The sequence below is a fragment of the Rhea pennata genome, chromosome 3 (genome assembly GCF_028389875.1).
Source record: "Rhea pennata isolate bPtePen1 chromosome 3, bPtePen1.pri, whole genome shotgun sequence".
In the NCBI taxonomy this organism is placed as follows: Eukaryota; Metazoa; Chordata; class Aves; order Rheiformes; family Rheidae; genus Rhea; species Rhea pennata.
The window spans coordinates 57,664,567-57,684,813 of NC_084665.1; the positions used below are offsets into that span (position 1 = coordinate 57,664,567).

Genomic DNA, 20,247 nt, shown 5'->3' on the forward strand with positions numbered 1-20,247 from the left:
ATTTATTACAATTACCTCCTTCATCCTACCCTGTTCTTTTATATATTTCCCATTATCATTCTCTTCTAGTCATGCTCTCCTTTATGCAGGTGTACTTCTGGCTAATATAAGAATTCTCATTCTGAGCCAAAATCCATTTGGGACCACCTAGCCCTATAGCCTGTGTCTGGCCACAGCTAAAGGCAAATGATTAGTAAGAAACAGAAAACTGAGGACTGCACAAAGCGGTTCCTCCTTCAGTATATCTTCTCAGGTTTCACCAGTCAGAAGTTTAGAGACTTACTGAATTAGATGTTTTAAGCACCATATTGAGTATTTGATAGCTAATTCTACCTCATTAAATAAACTGAATCACTTTCTTGAATGTCTTGATGTTGTTGTTTTCCCATAGCATCTTGTAAGAAGTCTCAGAGTTCTCTGCAGGAGTACTGTTAGGAAAACATAGGTAGGAAAGATTGTGGGAAAGGATGACTTTGGGTTCTGTCTGGCCAGTCACACTCTCTTTCCCATAAACACCTGTATCCTTTTGTGGCCAACATTTACCCTATACAGATAATATGCTCACTAATAATTTGTGAATTTGGGTGCTCTCCTATCATTTACATCTCAGGTTCTCGGCTTCAGGGCTTACAGCATAACAAAAGAAATAATTGTAATAAAGTTGTTTATACTTGTCATGATAACAATCATTGTAGCTATATAAAGTTTGGATGGAAGAAAATCTACTACTACATTAAAAGCTGATGAAAATCCACTGTACACAAATTGACTATTTCCATTCCCCCCTCCCCACAGCTCCTCAGAGCTTCACTGTGCTTATATTTTGAATATCCATGATATGGAGTTATTGAAACTAAATCAGGTTTTAATAAACGAGAGTATTGTGAGATTTCTGTGAGGTTCAAGTTACCAGTCTTGAATATATAGCAGCTCATACAGATTTTGCTTAAGTTCATACCAAAGGGAATTTTATTTAGCTTTCTCTCTCTGCTCTACAAGAGAAAAGTTAATATCTCATCACCTCTGAGAAAGTTGAAGTTATTCCAGAAGAAAGGGAGAGTACAAGGTTCCCAGCATTGCAAACAAAGGTAGTTATTTTAAACAATAGGTTTCAGCTTTCTATATTGCTTCTTTCTCACCTTCAGCACAGAACTGTGTCTCTGCAGAATGGATTCTCAGTTGCAAAGCACCCAGATACTAATTTATGTGGATGTGAATATTCAAGGTTAACAAGAATATATTCCTTGCAAGAGAAACAATGCCATTCAAACTGCATTCCCTTTTCCTTCCCTGACATACAGTAGGATCTTGAAAATCTGTCTGATAAAACCTACTCTACTTACATAAAAAAATTAATGTTTCTAATTGGGATTAGGTGAAGTATCCTTCTCCTTGACTGGATGGCCAGCAGGCAGGAGAAATGAGTTTAAATGTCTGCTCTAAATCAAGGAGAGAGAAGATAATTTGAACGCCTTCCACGTGATAATTGCTGTCCTTCATATTCATGTGCAGTGTACATGTTTTCATTTTAGTTTTTACAGAAAACCCAAGATCAATGACCCACATAGATGATCCAGATTGTATATGGTCTGGAGAAAAAGGAATGCAAGATTTGTGGCTAAAGTTTTCAAGCAGGTAGCCCTCCTAGCCAGAGGTAGGTGCCTATCTAGTGTCAGTTTTAGTGGATTAGAAACCTAAGTCAACTTCTGCATGTTCTCAGTATTTCATCTCTGATGGACTTATGCTAGCTCTGGAGGATACACGTTACATGGATCCCATATGTTGCATGGAAGGACCAGCACCAATCTTGGATCCTGGGGACTGTGATGAGATAGGATGCACTGCAACAGCAATGAAGCTTTCTGCACCTGAGATGGGCAGCTAGTAATGCTCAGCTTGGGTCCAAGCTGTAAGGCAGTTTCATTTTGTCTCTAAATACATCTAGATGATGCATGCACAGATTGGCAATTTCCTTGGCCTGCAGAAACTAGCAAGGGCCTTGTATGAAAAAAGGATACATGCCCGGACTATCAACCAGACAGTCATCGTGCATGGCCAACTGGTATGGGCTGATTCAGCCCCATGCCCGCCACATGTTCCTTTGCCTACGCACCAAGGCAGCCCTTTGTTTATGCTTCCTGACATACAGACCCCTCCTCTAGGCATCTGTCAGTACTTGTTGAAACATGAGAAGGCAGAGAGTGTACGGCAGAGACCCTATCGAGTGGCAGTGTTTAGTGGGACCAGTATGGTTATGCTCAGTGCTGCAAAACTGGGGAGACAAGAGATGTGAGTGGCTATGACATGAGTGAGACGCTGTTGGGATAAAAACCTCAGCACATCCCAACTTTGCCTCTCCTGCCGAGAGTTCTGCTTTCTGCACCAACAGAGAGGGGGCACTGCAGTTCATCCTGGTGGATATCATTCTCCATGCTTGACTTGCCCAGCACTGCATGCTCTCTCTCCTGGAATGGTTACAACCACAGACTGCTTTCCCTTGCCCTTGGAGGGCTTATCCAAATGCACATTAGCTTGTCATGTACACAGGGACTTCAGAGCTGGTCTTGTGCAGAGTGACATAAGGCTTGGCAAGGTTGGTGCTTAGCCTGGGCTAAAAGGGGCAATGGGTGCTGGCAACTGCATGTGGTCAGTATCGCTGTGCTGTGCTTCCCAGGAGGTCCCTTAGCACCATCTAGTTTTTCATTATCCTGAACTGCCCCACATAAACGGCCTGATTCAATATTGCAGTTTTGATTCAGTTCCCAAGCAGCTGACCGAGAAGAAAAAAATGGATTAAGTATTTAGACATTGACCATTCCTGGATTAGACTAACATCCTACCACTTTTTCATCTTTCCTTTGATAAGCTAAATGAATTAGAGTTTTAACATTTGCTATAGATTCTTCAACTCTCAAACCATCCTCATTTCAACCCCATGATTTCTTCTGTTCTCCCTCAGAACATCCAGAATGGATACAGGGTTCTGAGAACAATCTCATTCGTGCTTCATACAGAGGTAATGCTACCATTTTACTTATCTATTTTATTGATCTGTTTATACAGCCAAGGGTTGCTGTATAAACTCATGTTCCATTGATCATATTCTGCTTTCCTAGAATACATGTAGTATAACTAAGAATTAATCATTAAAGTCATTGAGTTAATCATTAAAGAGATGCTGTCAGTTTTAAAAAGTCACATTCCTACTTGAATCTTTCTCATATTCATTATTGTAAGTAAGATTATTAGGATCTACATAATTAAAATAGTTATGGAGGGAGTGTTTTTTCTTATTCTGCTGTTCTGAAGTTGTTTTTTTTTTTTTTTTTTTTTTTTTTTTTTTTTTTTGCATTTGACAGCATTTATGTATTTTTATATGGTCAGTGCCTCTACTTGGTGTTTGTAAGCAGTTTCTTCCCAGAAAATGGATAAACCTGGGTCTGCTTAACAACAGGAGCACATTCCAGAAGAGACTGCAGGAGCAGTGGCTGAAAAGTGAAAGCAGAATAGAGTCCAAGGACTGAGCCTTCCTTTCTTTTATATATCTGGGTCCACCCCTTTCTGCTTACTGCCTTTCTGCTGTTCCCATTTCCTCCTCATCTTTTCAGGAGAGAAAATACTGAACTTGGAAAGACAGCTCCACATTTTTGCAGTTATGGCATTCTTTTCTTCCCTGACCCCAGTCTTCATAGCCATTATATGTGTTTTGATTGGGGTAATACTGAAGAAGAAGAATGGAGAGAGAGAAAAACATGAGACTAAGAGCAAGCCTCTACCTCGCCCATGGGTTGATGAAGACTTAAAAGATGGTACTGACCACCAATTAGAGGAAGAAGGTAAGAAAAATTTTAGCCAGGTGAACAATTTTGATATCTGAATTTGATCTGCTGTTATGAGTAACTGATATGTGATCTCTCGGACCTCTCCAGAATGGTGGAGCATACATAGTGCTACACTGCTGCTGTGGCTTGCGCTCATCAGCTCTGGGGAAGCAGGTTGTGCAAGTGCAGTGTTGGTCTCGGTGTAAATCTGCATTTCCTCATGCTTCTACAGGCAGGCCAGGCTGCAAAAAGAAAATGCACTTTCAAGGAGCACTCTCTGTCCTTCTGCTCAGCAGATCTTACACCTATGAAGCACTCTGTGGGGAATATAGGAAAAGAAAGTGGATACTGTAAAAAAAAGGGAAGAGTCGAGCATGAGTTTCTGTTTGCATGCTAATTGTGTAGGCATCTTATCCAACCTACCTTCCAGTGCTATATGGTGCAATCTATATTTGAGCTCAGCACCCCCAGAAGAGATAGAAATTGATTTATTACACTGTTTGCTCTTTTTTTTTATCTGTTTCTGACAACAAAATATGCATTCAGTTTTCGTTCCTAAAGTCCCCTCTATGTGACTTCTGTGAATGTCCATGAGAGCTCTAGCTGGATTAGAACTGGGATCATTTTGGAGGTAATTTGTGTCAAATTTTTAAGAACAAAATGTGATCACAATGCTAATTTGTGTTCACTCAACTGCATATCTGCACCTGTACAGAATGTCCTTTTCCACAGCACTGACTTCAGTTGTACAGCTGTGACAGAAGTATGAGACATCACTACCCTGCATGAGCTCCCTTCATTTTCCTGTAAAATTAAAATGTAAAACTTTGTTCCTGTAGTATTTTTAACTCTCAATTAACAAAGATTTTTAAAATGCTGCTATTGAAGGCTTTTTGTGGGCCTTTGAAGGCCTTAATGACGTGTTCCTCAAGTCAGCTTCTAGAAATCTTGAAACTTGGCTTTTTTTTTTTTGCAATATACATATTGCTATAGCAATTGCTATACACTTATTGCTATAGTAATATACCTATTGCTATTACCTATTTTTTTTCTTATCAATATGCCTATTACTAAGAAACATTATTTCTGTTTATTTCTCAATGTTGAGTGTAGCCTGAATTAGTGTAGTGTATCAATTTCCAGAAATAGTTGATACTTGGAACCTCTTAAACCAAGTTTTTTATTTATTTTATTTTTCATTTTATTTATTTATTATTTTTTCCAAAATATCCAAAATCTATTTAAAAGTTAGTTCTAGGTGTACATTCCTTTATATAATTCAAAACAGATTCTTTGAAAAATTATCCAATATTTTCTTTCTGTCACTGATCATTAAAAAGTTCAATTAAACTGTTGCAAATCAAAATTCCTGTAGCTAGTTCAAGTGATAATCCATGAATTATCATTGTGATATCTTTGACTGCAGTTTTTTCTATCAGTTTAAAATTTTAGATCCTCTAAATAAGCAAAGCAATTAGCTCCTGATAAGGAGCCGTACTGGCACAGCTTTATGTACAAAATGTTATTCTTTTATATTTTTGTTTTTTTCTGTCTTTTATTGAGGCATTGAATTCAAAAACATACTAGTTAAAAATTACTTATAAAAAAATTGACAGGTAGGTAGGTACTTTTTCCCTGTTGCTAAAAGAAGGTGATTTTTTAATAAAACCTCCATTCATGTGTCATATATTCGAACATTACGTTAGGCTTTCTCGCTGTATTGTTTTTAACAACAAATAATCACCCTTCTCTGAAGGTGGTTACACAGTTTTAAACCACGATCTTTGCAAAACAAGCCTTTTATCTCCAGAAAAATTAAAATAATTGCAACATGCATGAGGAAGTTTTTCCTCAGTAGAGAAAACACCAGCATAAGTGAGAAGAGAATATGGACACCTTGGTAGTGATCTGTTATTCTTCTAATGCTATAATTAAAGATCAAATTACATATATCTTGTAGTCAATGTTAAAATTTTCACTGACTTAGTAGATGCTGGAAGTAGAAATAGCAGAAATACAAACATGAAATGTAAACAGTTTTTGTTAATATTAGAGAATAGTTTGCATGCTGTATAAATTCTACTAGTTTACTAATATATCTTACTTTATTAGAAAAGCTCCTTTCTATTTAAATGTCTCATGTCGGCTTGTGGTTAAAGGCAAAGTTCTTAAAGGCAAACTCTGGAGAGAGTTTGAGTTAAATAAGATCAAGCACTTTTAAGGCCTTCTCTAAAACTAGAATCTAGGCCTGCTCTAGTTAAATGAGCTGCATTTTGAATAGCCCCCAAGTCTGAAGATGCAGCTAAGGATCAAGTCTTTCCATACTTGACCATGATCAAAGAAAGGGCACTTTACCAAGAAAATGAAGCAAACCAAACCTGCACAGTGCTCTTACTGCACTGGGATACTTCAAGAGGCAAATCATATTTTTCAGCTGCATTACAAAAACACTCAAAATTGCTTGGGCAGTCACAGCTGCATGAACCATGAAGTAGTACCACAGGGATGTTTCTCTAGCAAGTGGCATTCCTGTGTGCAGCAAAGCATTAAGCGTCATTAGCTGAACTGCTTGCACAGCCTCAGTAAAGTCACTTAATGGAAGTGAATGACAGAAGTGGCTATTTGAGAAGTGAATGGCTATCCAGGTGCTACCAAGCTTGTCTTTGTTATGCTTTCTCAGGCTGTAGGGAAGGATGTTTCTTGGAGCAGCCAGAAAGCCAATTCTTCAGTTAAGTGGATAGCGTTCATTCAGTCAATTTGTTTTAATGCCTCAGCTGGCAGTACTTCAGATTTATTTGCATGCCTTTCTGTCCTATAACTTCTTTTCTCTTTAATAAGATCCAGAATGAGAGATTGACATGCTGCAGATTGACAAAAATGGTCTTTCTGTGTGGCCATGTACTGTATTAGGTCATATGTGATTACCAATTAGACAGTCAGAAAACATGTTTCTTCAGCTTTGTCTTGAACAATGAATCAGAACAGATCTCTCATAGTCATGGAACCTGATCCCAAAATTGTGGTACCTAGTTTCTCACAGTGTTAAGTTTACATGGTTAGATCTAGAATGTTGCTAAGGCAAGCTCAGACAAATGATTCAGTCTTCAGCATGGGGAATTTAGTGCTACTGAAATCCCATCCTTCCCCGGTTAATTACTACACTACACCTGTTAGGCTCAGATCAAGAAGAAGCATAAATCAGTTTCTAGTTCATATATTAAGGCCAAATAATTGATGGATAAGGTAAATATAGACCCAGTTTACAGTGGTGTGGAGGATCAGAATGAATTTTATTTGTACCCTTGTTACTGGGCATCAGTTGCAGAGATTATTAGCAAAGATATTTTATTGCTATATATTTAATTGTGAGGACTTTGCTTGGTGATATACTGTACTTAAGGACTATAAAGCAAGGTGCAAAGGCCTAAATGTTCCATCTCTTCTGAAAATGCACTGCTCATTGCTTGTGATACTTCTTAAAATAGATCTCTCCCACTTAGAAGTACTCCTCTCCCTTCCCACCACATTCAAAGGTTTCCCGTATCTTTTAATAAAAAAGGTAGTGACACAAGTGAGGCAGTAGCAGTTTAATTTTCCAATTTAATGACAATTCATGCTTTGTGTTATTTAGGAACATAGAATTTACATGTATATAGTGTGTCATTGTGTTTATCTCCCTGCTGCTGCAGATACACCTTCAGTCTCTATCATCAGCTGATTAAATTTCTCTTGAAAACTGGCCTTTTTTCATCCCATTTTATTAATCTTACTTGAAGGCTATTCCAAAACTTCATTCTATGAGTTAAAAAAATCTTCTAAATACCAACCCAAACTTATTTAATACTGGTCTATATATAATTTTCCTGTCATGTCCTTCTTTTGTAGTTTAAAGGGCATTTTTCCAGCCCAGGTATATACCCTCCTGTGGTTCATACAGAGCAATCAGATTACCTCTCAACCTTTCTTTTGCTAGGTAAACCAGTAAATCCTCTCTTTATAAGACAGCCACTTCATTCTGCTGAAGATCTTAAGAATCCTTCTCCAACTCTATTCTAGTCTGAAGTAATTTTCACAATATTTTGTTACTGGCTTCCTTCATCCAGGGTCTGCTTTTCCCACTAGCTACTTCTTTTGCTCAAGACTCCTGACCAGCTCTTGTGGGCTCTAGAGTCAGCCTGCTAACCACTGTTCATATCCTGTCAGTAAGGCACTCCATCGCTTTTAGACTTCCACTAGCCACACACTCAGTTCAGGGCTGGAATTCATTACTGGGAATCCTGTAGTGGCAAATTACATACCATTCTGCCATCAAACAAACAAACCAAAAAAAAAAGAAAAAGAAAAAAAGGGAAAAAAAAAAGAAAAAAAGAAAAGAAAAGAAAAACACAAGGAGGTCACTTACCCAGAACTTAAAGTCCAAAGAGGTGAGGATTTATTTTCTAGGCATTTAATTACTTTCCCATACACTGTATCTTTATACTGCAGAATAGGATGGGAAGAGGAATTCTAAGCTTGGGAAGCAATTCCTTAGAGGAGAAACTGAAACAGCTGCTTTGGAAAGCAGACATGGCTAGACTTGGATTAATAGTGATGTTTCTCAAGGATCAGTCTTGGGACCAGTCGTTATTATCTGATGGTCTTGGCATAAAACCGAGGAGTGTGCAAGTGGAGTTTGTTGATCATATAAAACCAGGAGCCATCAACACAAGGAAGTATCAGTGTGGGTAAAAGAAGTGGCCAACAGAAATGAAATGACAAGTAATTGTATTGGTGAGAGTTTATGTTATTAGGAAGTCATAGTAAGAATTATTGCTACAAACTGAAATGCAGAATTTATTATATGGCTTGTAGGCTGACTATTAGTTTCAGTGTGAATCACTAGGAAGGCAGTAAACATGATCCTAAAAGGCATCTAGAGAGGAATTTCTGATAGAATTAGAGAAGTGGCATTTTTATTATGAGATTTCACTTGGGATATATGGATCAAAGCAAATTTACTTAAAAAGCAGGAAGCTGAGTTGGCTACTGTAAATGTACAATGGAAGTGACAGGAATCTTGAGAATGTGGCTAACAAGATATAGACTCGCTAGCAGGATGCCTATCAAATAACAGAATACAAAGAAATCTAAATATTTGTAGTATTGTATAATGTGGACGTACAGACAGGAATACGTCCAAACACAGCAATTAAAGATATAGAGAGCACGCACTAAACAAATAGTGCTGATAATGATTCTAGCTTAGCATATGGATAATGTTAACTGCTAAGACTAAATGGTAGACACATGGTGGAAGAGAATAAATAGTAGATGAACTTATTTTAAAAAATAGCTAGGAGAACTATGGTTTTGTAAGTCAGCTCTGTCACTTCTGAGTTCTTCTCCTGCTTCTTCCAGTATTCTCATTTTGAGTGAGTTAAGCTATTTAAGTTTTGTTTACACCTTTGATATTATGATTCTCCTACTTCCATTCTCATTAGTCACCTCATCCTTGTCTCATGTTCAAGATCTTTGAAAGTACATTTCTTTTTTAGTTGTGTTGTTATTAATCCAAACTGTCTTGGCTGCACAGCAGCTTCATTTTTTTTTCTTCTCTTACATGGAAAAACAAACAAACAAACCTTATAAGACGTAACTCAGTATGGCCTTAGGTAATACTGCAAGTTTAAAGCTTTCTGACTTTGCTCCCATTTGAGAAACTTTCTTTTGTAAAGGATTTTGGTAGTTTATACAGTAGTTTAAATTTCTCTAACTCAAAATAATTTTTGATGGTTTTGCAATAATTCTAGAATAAGAGATGACCAAGCAGGCCCTTGACTTGCTTAGGAACCAAGATCAGACTAGTAAATCTCCTCAATCGGTGGCTGAATAGAAGGTATAGTGCACTGAATGTATGCTAGTTCCTGCCTTCTGAACCTTGCTAAATCCTCCTCCTAAGAAAGTAAATGACGAGAGTACACAGAAACTCTCAGGTCCTGGAGTTAGTTTTATTTGACTACTTCTAGGATTTCTCCCAGGACACACAACAGTAACTTATTACTGGGAAATGGATACAGGCGATCTCTACAACAGATTGATGTGAGCACCAGAGCAAATAGTAAAGTTTGACCTGAAATTTTCACCAGGACATCAGTCTAATACTTTGACTACAGCTCTTTGGTCAGATTCTGCCTTCTGATACACATGTACAGCCTGAGCTGATTTCAGTGTTTTGTTAACATAAAGACAAAATTTGTCCCATTTAGAAACCCCTCTTACAGGAGTGCCAGTGGATAAAACATATTGGCATATGTCTGTATAACTGTTCAGTCTCAGTTCATCAAAGAATATCTTTTTGCTTGTAGTAGCAGCTATATCCAAGATGGATTTAGGAAGTGAGAATCTACTTTATCAGACAAATCAAGGCAGTTGCAAGCAGCAAACCAGCTTGCAGGCACATTGGCCCTTCAAGAGAAGCTTGCATGAGATTTTATGTGCTCAAAGCTTGCACGTTTTCTTCTCATATCTGCATCAACTGGCCTAATAAAGAATGTTACCTCTCTGTAACCTTCCCTGTGTGGGTTAATTACTGTTGAGCAAGCTCTACAACATATAAAGAATCTGCACACAGGAAATACACAATTTAAGACTACAGAATTGGCTAAAACACACACTAAATAACTAGGACAAATGAGCTACTTGGCTAAACAGTGATACACTTATCTGCCCTAATGAGACACCCTCTGAATTTCTCTGCTGGCCAGACTGTTATCAGTCAGATTGGAAAGGGTTGCTGAGTTGCTATCTCCCAACTCTGTTTTTTTCTCACATGGCTTTACACATTTTTAGGTCAGATTTTTTTTTCTTGAATACTGGACCCAGCCACTTGGGGTGAGGGTTACATCTTCTTTCGAATCATGATGTAGAGAGGCAAGAGGCAGAGATATGTATCCTGACATCTGTTCCACAGCTGCATTCCCTGTGAGTTCTCATGGAGAGGTTGCATACCGACTTCTACATAGTGGGAGTGAGGTCAGCCTGTCTTACTGAACACACTTGTTTTTATTAGTGGTCTAACCTGGTACCCTCCCCCCTTTTTTTGAGGAGTATATGCGAAAGAGTATAGCTGGAGTTAATATCTTTGGGCCAATGAAATGTATTTTTGGATGCATCTATGTTAGTGTTTCAGTCTGGATCAGGCATTTGGATCAGATTCAAGTGAATCTCCTAATTGTCCCCAGTACCACACTTTTGTCCACATACTAGAAGTTATAACCAGTGAACTGGACTCCTCTAGAAAAAAAGTAAGACAGAGATGCATCCCAAGAAAGCACCTGTTCAGTTCACTTTGCCAGACTAGAATTCCTCCAAAATAACCACTCCAAAACACACAGTGTTGAACACTGGCTCCCCAGCTGAAGCTCTTCCTCTCTACAAATCACCACACTATTTGCTAGTGTAAAGATAGCTGTTGTAACGCCATGGTATCTCCTTCACCAAGTAGGTGAGGAACAGCAAAAAGGGAATGTGAAAGTTTCTGAAGGTTACCAGAACACTAGCAAAGGGCAAGTCTAGTCAGCTGGCTGCTATTGAATAACTATCCATGATAACAAGCATAAAACAGAAAGGGCAGACTAGAAAGATGTTTCCTCTTATTTTTTTCATTTTGATTGTGCAAGATTCCCCTCAAAATAGTTTTTACAAATGGTGACTGTTTCCTACTACACTGGAGCCAGATCTTTGCAGACTGTGATTGAGAATACTAACACATGTTCTGTGAAAGGAACATTCTTGATGACTTCTTTATATGCAAAATGGATGTTGTTCGGGGTTCAGATTCAAACTGAATAGATTGCAGCCTCTTGCACATGCTAAACCACACTTGAAAATGTTTTACTGCTCTTTATAAAATGAACCAGCTCTTTATAAAATGATCAGCCTGCTCTCCCAAGACAACTGCATACTACTAAAACATAGAAATAATTGCTATCTGAATTTGCACTGGAGACTGCTATGATTTTTGAACAATAGCCTAACGGTGACTGAAAAAAGAACTGGAGTATTTTTCTTCTGACTCAGCACTCCATAGCAGATTGCTCAATACTATTGACTAGCTAAAATGCAAAATTTAAATGGCTTTCACTTCTACGTCATAGCCGCAAAAGATGCTATCCTTGCTGATACTAGGAATGCAGGGGAGAAAGAAGAGATCTCCAAGGCAACAGAAGCTGTATTTTATGTTAAAACATCTATGGCATTAAAAAAAGGAGGGAGGGAAGATTTCCATGAAATGAAGCACAATTTAAGTTCTTAAGTGAAAGGCAAGAAATACAATATCCTGTATTTAATACAGTGTTATCCTAAGTGCAGATGTCTCTCATGTATTCCCCCTCATGCTGAAAGTACTCTGAAACCAAAGAACTTAACCACAGTCACATTTGTGCAGAGCCTAGCCTTGTAATGTTCCTGTGATGAAATATGAATATAGGAAGAGGTCGACATTCAGCCCTTCAGAGGAGCTTTTACATATCTTGGTAGTCAAGCCCTCTCCTTGACTTTAGTAATTTGATTGATTTTTTCCTTAGTAGAATGCTTGCAAAAAGAACATACATATTCACATTTACTTAATGAGAAAAGAGCTGTAATTTGGCCTCTTCTTCACTGCAATTTCAACGCGCAAGCCACTTTTGCAGGCATGTTTGTAGACTGGAGTACAGAAGGCCGTAACTTGCTTCTGGATCACACTTGCTACAGTGAGCCAGGACACTCCCTCTCCCCCAGTCCTCCCTCTGGCTGATGGCTTTTAAACATGTTTATTTGGTAGCTGGAGCTAGGAATCAATGAGTTGTGTCAGCTGGAACCTCAGACTTAGGCTTTCCAGTAGTGCAGAAGTACAACGTATACAAACACAGGTCAAAGTGCATTACAGCAACGAATGCCAACGATACAACTGGCTTTCTCTGACGAAGCAAGCCCTAATAGTTCCTGCTTCACTTCTTTTGTTTTCTTGCAGAGGTTGATGAAGAGTGGCAAGGATTTGATGAAAATACTGCCCATGTCCCCTTCTCTGCTGAGCGCTACTCTGAGGCTGAAATGATTGAAAGGTCACAAGAGTTTTACAGACTTCTTAATAAGAGGCGGTCTGTCAGGTTTCTCAGTGATGAGCCAGTCCCCAGGGAGGTTATCGATAATGTCATCAGAACAGCAGGTATGGTACTGAGTGGATGAAGGTCTGAAAAAAAAAAAAGACTACTGTATGGCTGTTAAAGTGATCTACAAAAGCCAAGAGAAATAGCAATATGATCTTTCTAGATTTACCAGTAGCCATAATGAGTAAGAACCAATTGATTATTTATAAATTACTCAGTATGGTAATGAGAGCTGCTTGAACAACTATATGGTGGGGTCTGTTTTGGAGCATTTGCAGTTTTTTTTATTGTCAGTGTAACTAAAAGGAAAAAAAAATCATTTCAACGGCATGAAACATTTCCTTTTCCAGTTAAAAAAAATGTTATTTAAAATAAAATTGAAGCACAGCTTCCTGAAACACTTTTCAAATAGAAATACTGAAGTGTTTCCTTCTCAAAAATGTCAGATCATAGGAATTTCACATGCTTTAAAATTTAACTCATTTTGAGGATGTTTATCACGTGAAGCTTTTGTTCGGTGGGTTATTTGGGGCTTTTTTGCCAAAAAATTTGATGAAATTGGCCTAGCCATGCAAAATATTTTGTTTGACACAAATGTTTAAGATTTATCATTGACAAAAGGTTTTCTCAAAACAAACAAACAAACAAACAAAAAACCAAAAAAACCTTCCAGCCCTTTCAGCCCTTTCAGCATCAGTGCCTGGCCCTTATTGTGTAAGACTGGAGTGTTATACCAAGGACCCTGGTCAAGGTTACTCGAGTGAGTGTCAGAAATAAATTTTAATTTTTTGAGAACTCATGTGTTTCACATCATTACTATAATGTCCTGGCCTAATCTCATTGCTGTTCTGGCAATGTTGACTTCAGCCAGGAATGGATTTGACCCTCATTATTTCTCTTATTCTATGAACCAGCTGCTGTTAGTACAGCAAAATTTTCACAAGATGTCTTAGAGGAAAGTTCAATAGCCTCTAGCAGGATTAATAATAGAGATTCTTAGCATCTGAAGTGCATTGTTTTTCCTTTAAAAACAGCAAGCAGCTTTGTTATTGCACTTTTTTGAGTCTCCATCTTCCTCTAATTAGCTGGGACTCATTAAAACACTAAACGTGTTTTGGCAAATGCAGCGAAGTGAACAAGCCTGGAGTACAGATGAAGTACCTTGTAACCCTGAAAGCTTTGGGCTGTGTGGAGGAAAAGAAAAGAAAGCAAAACATAAATGTCATGAGTTCTTATTCAAACCTGAGGAGAGGCAGGGTTCTTGATTTAACCACACTGGAATATAAAAGATAGTTCAAACTGTTTATTCATAGTGTTTCTTAAGCTAAATTTAATGCTCAGAGAAGCGAATATACTGTCAGCAAAAACTTTTAATATTAATTTTCAAAACGTTAACAAGAGGCTAGAAGACCTAAACAGTCTCCTTAACCTATTGCTCTGTGAGCTTATACAGGTAAGTATATTCTTCAGGATTTGGCTTTAATCTGTTAGTCAGTTAAAATGTTCTCCAGTGGTGTTGCTGTGTAATGATCAGGGCTGAATGAGCAAGTGCAGATTTAGTATGTGTACTTCACCAGCTGTCTTTGGGACAACAAACTCAAATCTGTATGCTATATAGCAGATGTTTGCATCGTGCAGTTCCTCATCTTTGTCAGCAAGCAATGGATTCCTGTGCATGGCTAGCTACCTTGCTTCCTAAAAAGCCATTAGCTTTGCCCTTCACTAGAACTTTTTCTCAGAGTTGGTTGCATAGTCAGAGGGTGCATTGCTTTGGGTAAAATGTTTTGCATTAACATCACTGCATGCATATATTGCATCATATTACTGCCCCATCATAAGAAGTACAGAGGAATTTTTTTCAAATCCCTAAATTTTGCTTCCCATGCAAGATGGCTATTTGAAGGCATTAACAACTGTCACTGAACGGAATTTTATATTCTTCAAGAAACAAATGAATAGGGATTGTCAGCAAGAACCTACCTATCTTCCCATCAATTTACCTTGATCCCCCATTTCTTCCCATCTCATGAGCTTGCTTTCCCATTGCACTGGTGGTTAGTCCCAAAGCCCACAAAGAAATGTTGATACCTCTCACAACAGGCCTTCTGTTAGCACTATACTAAGTTTTCATCTTTTCCTGTTTTTGTACCTAGGTACTTCACCCAGCGGAGCACACACTGAACCTTGGACCTTTGTGGTAGTGCAAGATCCAAATTTAAAACATAAAATTCGGGAGATTGTAGAAGAAGAAGAAGAAATAAACTACAAAAAAAGGATGGGAGATAGATGGGTTAATGACCTGAAAAGACTGAGGTACAAAAAAATCAGTTGTTCAAGTGGATTGAAGGGAACTGGGTTTTGGTATAGGAAAGATCATACTGAGAAGTTATAAACAGCTTATCTTTTTGTATTTTTCCATATGTTTTCAGGAAGAAAAACCCTAAAAATATTCAGCTCAATTTTAAAAACTTTATTTTAAAAATGTTCTCTCAGGTCCATGCTCCTTAGACTCTCCTGTTTTCCTGCTCTACTCAAGAGGGCAGCTGTAATATACTTCCCACTTCCTGATTACATGAGAAGGAAGAAGATGGGGTCAGAGACTATCTGAGTCAGTATGTTGTCAGGGTCTCTAAACTGAGGCCCTTTTGCTGGTTTAGAGCTGGGAAGAGGAAACTCTTTTCTGAGGAAAGTAGAGCTCCCACCTTGCTTTTACTGAGCAAGAGCTCAACAAAAATTACTATCTTTATGTTTTAATGCTGGCTACTTTGTTCTAAGGGTAAGTGAAATGTGGCACCTAACAAACAGACACACGCATGACCGTGTGCTTCAGTCTTACCAGAAGAGGGATGAAAGAAGTGAATCATACTCTCATTATTACACAGTCATTAATGTTCAGCTCACGTATATACATATAACATACAACACTCAGTACAGCTTTATCTTGATTCTGAGAATGACAAGAGTCTTATTTAAAGACATAAGACTCATCGTTAACAAGAAAACTTAAGAACATGACTAGAATTGTGCCCTGACAGCTAGTCCATAAAATTGACTCCATTAGAAAGAGATTATATATCCTTCTTTTCGAAAGTTGTCCAAGCATTTGGCTCCATCATTATTTTTCTTCTATGTTACCTCTATCGCCCCAAATCATGTCTCAGTTCTCTCCTGTCATTTCTCAAACAATGTAGCTCCCAAAGTCATTGGTAGTTTTGCAGTTGATTGCAGTGTCCCTAAGGCCAGACTCTATGCAAGCACTGAATTATGAAATACTTAATTGTTCCAAACACCCTGCAAAGTCTGACTGACTTGCTTAACTTCACATAATGGGAAGAAATCTAGTGTTTGTCAAATGAAGCATATGTAAGTTGATTTGCCCAACCTATTTCATAATGCTATTCATTTTTCAGGTGCAGCAAACATATTTGCTATATATACAACTAAAAACAGTATTTTTATATGTTGTGTGAGAAAAGTAGAAAATACACCTTTTCTTATCTAAATCCTGTATCTTTATTGTGTATATTCTCATAATACTAAATTAAGAACCAAATGAAGTCTAAAAGTGCTAAAATACTCAGAAACTGGATAATGATCTGTAAGAATATATTTAGGTTAATACCTTAGGCCAAGCAGTTTTGAACAGTTTTGCCAGTAGTTTTTCCTGCAACCATAAAATTTGGCAGGTATCAGGGGGAGCTGCAGGTCTACAGAATTCCAGGAATTAAATCACCTCAAGGGCAAACGCTCATGAGGCCAGTTCATAGATAAAAGGTCAAGACCTGCCTCCTATTTTTATGCAATTCCATCCTTAAGGGAGAGCACATCAACTCCATAGCTGAATGTGTTAAAATGGAGAACTCCATTCAAGCCTTTTTCTGCAGAAAGGTTTCCACTTAAGCTAATAATACCTAGTCATTTGCTGTAGCTGTTCTAGCCTTAGTTTTAATCTAACATTGTAATTGTTGTGTACCTTTACTGCACCTCTGCACACAGTAAACGTGACTTACAGGAAAGTGAAAAGGTCACAAAATGATTGTCTTAAACATTATCCTTTTGCAGAACAAACTGGATCAAAGAGTATCTGGATACTGCTCCTTATCTGATCCTCATTTTCAAGCAGGTATATGGGAAACTTCCAAATGGCAAAAAGAAGACCCATTACTATAACGAAATCAGTGTTTCTATTGCCTGTGGTATCTTGCTTGCTGCACTGCAGGTATGTGGACAGAATTGGTGCACTGGGAGTCAGTGAATTAGTTTTGATTACCCACCAAGGTCATTTTGCCCAAATGAGGGCTGAACCCAACCAGTTTAGATTTTAACATTATCAGGCCTCTGGAACTGCTCTACTTCATGGCAGTGTATCTTAGTTTTGAGTTTTAAAGTTATTCTTTGAATAACTAATTCACTCAAACTGAATCTTCCTGCTTAAATACTCAGTCCTCATTAACAAGATAAATGCTAGCGCTGGCTCTGCACAGGCTCATGTCTGAGAAGGTGATTCCTGTTCTCGATACTGGTTAACAAGAAGAAAAGGGTAATGCAGCTTGCCTCATAGAGTGGTCATTGTTCTCCAGGCATAGACTTCAGCACCTGTGATTACTGTTTTATCTTAACAGGGCTGACAAGGGTCTGCAGGTTCCCAAAGCATGGCTGTACAGTGCCATAGAGGCACTTTCCTTTCAGCAAACCCTAAAAAATGACTCCAAATCATTTTTAGTGCTAGAAAAAAAACCCAGGGACCTATTTCATAGAACAGGTTGTACCATTTCCATCAGTTTTTCTGAGGCATTTCTGAAGATGAACTGATTTCTAAAGCTCAGCATGTTTTTGACACCAGCCAGTTGGATTTTCTCAGTGGTTTCTCAGTGTTCAGTTCTGCTTGTAATATCTGATGTGCTCACACAAGTGTTTAAATAGTGAAGCTATTCCAGTTATTAGCTTGGCCTGTCAGCAGATAACACCAAGATGCCATCTTTTATATTAGGCCAGTTTCCTACCAGGAACTGCTGTTTCTCCTCTATTCTGTTTTGAGTGACAGTTCCCTGCCCACATTGCTGTTCTTAGGAGTATATCCATGGTGGAAGATCTGAGAAGGGAGCAGTGCAGGGGATGCTGCTGCTCTGCAGCTGCTCAGGGTTCTGTACGTTTCCTGCATGGATCTGAGAGCAAAGGGAGTGCACAGGGAACTGGGGTAGAGCCAGCACTGTGTCACTAGAGCCTTGCTCTAGTCAGAGGCAGTAAGAGTGACAAGGCTTCATTTTCCTTCTAGCAAGTCCATCACCAAGTAAGATTTCTGAGACTCCCTTCCAATTGCTCAGCTCTTTCATACTGTCTCCTTCCCAGCTCTTAGAAATTATTTGACAACATTAAAGAACATAGTGCATGGGCACATAACATTCAGCATCACCATTACTAGCTCTCACTCCTCTTCATAGAACTCTAGATGTTACTTAATATGTGAGGTCTGCTGCCTGAGAATGTCTTCCTGACTATCTTTTATACCCTAAAGCCTCCCAAAATGCTTGCATCAAATAGAGAGAGAAGCTGAAATCCACATGCATAACTCTCAGTATGCCCCTCAGCTCTGGGTAATGTCAACTATTGGATAGCATCAGCTGTCTGACTATTTGTCAGATGATTTAGCTTTTTCGTTAGATTTGTATGAGGGGAGAAGGATGCATAGACATATTTTGGAGTTCTGCTGTAAGCCAAAATATTGGCCACTGTGAGATGGCAACAGACTCTTCTGGCCCCTCTTCCTATAACCTTGAGGAACAAGTACCAACAAAGCTGTAAGACATCTTTTTGCCAGCCATATGGGCACAAGAACCAAACTATTTCTTAGCATGAACTGGACTAACCCTGGGGGACGATATTCCAGCAATATCCCCACAACTGCCTCTCAACTGAACAGTTGATTAAAATGGGCCCACCATTACACTGATTGCTTCAGCGTAAACTCCTGCTGTACAATCTGCAGATGTATCAGACAGAATAGGGCTGTTGCCATTAGCCTGGGCTACTGCTGCACTGGAGAAATGCTGTACTTTTATGCAAGCATGGTAGACTTTTTTTTAAAGTTAGCCACAGTTACTGTGGCTATTAGTAAATTAGACGTCCTAAACCCTGCAGAACAGTTTAATGAAATAGTATTTCTGGGATAGTCAATATGAAAATGAGTATAGGGCTTATGAGAATAAGATACAAATAAAGAGAATAGACCTCCATCTCATTCTTATTCCCGTTGAGATATTCTTGTCTTGTCTTATTGCAGAACGCAGGCCTATACACAGTGACCACCACACCATTGAACTGTGGCCCTCACCTGCGGGTGCTGCTCCAGCGCCCAGCAAATGAGAAGCTACTCTTACTGCTCCCTGTTGGCTATCCCAAGAAAGATGCCACTGTGCCTGCACTAACCCGAAAGCCACTGGAAGACATCATGGTGATCATGTAAGCCCTGGGCCAGAAGGAAGGAGCCCATTAGTGCCAGCTAGTAAGCATTAGTCCTCTAAAGTTGTTGCTGCTTTTCCTGTGTAGTGTGCCCAGCTTTCATCCTCCTATGTCACTGTTACTCTGGCTGCTTATACCTAAATATCTTTTAGTGCTAGTAATAACAGTGGCTGCTTCTACTAATAGCAGCAAGCAGTCAAGCACTGCGAATTTGACAGGTGCTATTATCAATGAGCCTAGCTGATTGTTCCAGGGAATGTGTACAATGGCATATAAATAACCTCCATTACTTGATTTTTTCTTTTTGCTTTACGGGACAAATCTCTCCTTGAACTGGAATGCATCTTCTGCTGATATTTTTGTAATTATCATTACACAGTTATTTTCACGTCAGGATTTCAATGGAAGTTGTATTAAAAGATATAAAGAGACTTGAGCAAGTCAGTTCTCTCACATTGCACTGTGTGTGTTCTTCTAAACTCTCTTATTCTTTACTGTGTTCCATTCTGCATGGGAAGAAGATATTTTTCTCATATATAGCAGTATTTTCCCTGCTTGACAGAGCTCAAAAGCTTTGCCTACATCAGACTTTTCTAAACTGTTGCTGGTACAAATCTCTTCAGTTGTGGGAGGCCTAGCGTATATATATATATATATATTTAAAAAAAGTAATTTCCTTGTCATTTTTACACATTCTAGGCACAGTTAGATCATATGACATCTATTGGCTAGGCCCTCTGTACTAGCAGCTTCCACTGCAAGGGACCCAGACTGAACTGCAGTACTGATTAGCCTATTACACCTACAGCTATACCAGTTTTAAACTCTGAAATTTAAAC

General features: G+C 38.6%; 1 protein-coding gene across 1 annotated transcript; it reads left to right on the top strand.

Annotated features, from left to right (window-relative positions):
* Positions 1-3,616: 3,616 nt before the first annotated feature.
* IYD (iodotyrosine deiodinase) lies at positions 3,617-19,412 on the top strand. Its single transcript, XM_062573728.1, has 5 exons — positions 3,617-3,836; positions 12,814-13,008; positions 15,103-15,262; positions 17,012-17,168; positions 19,230-19,412. Exons 1-5 carry the CDS (start codon positions 3,656-3,658, stop codon positions 19,410-19,412), a joined length of 876 nt encoding a protein of 291 aa, XP_062429712.1. The 5' UTR covers positions 3,617-3,655.
* The last annotated feature ends 835 nt before the right edge of the window (positions 19,413-20,247 follow it).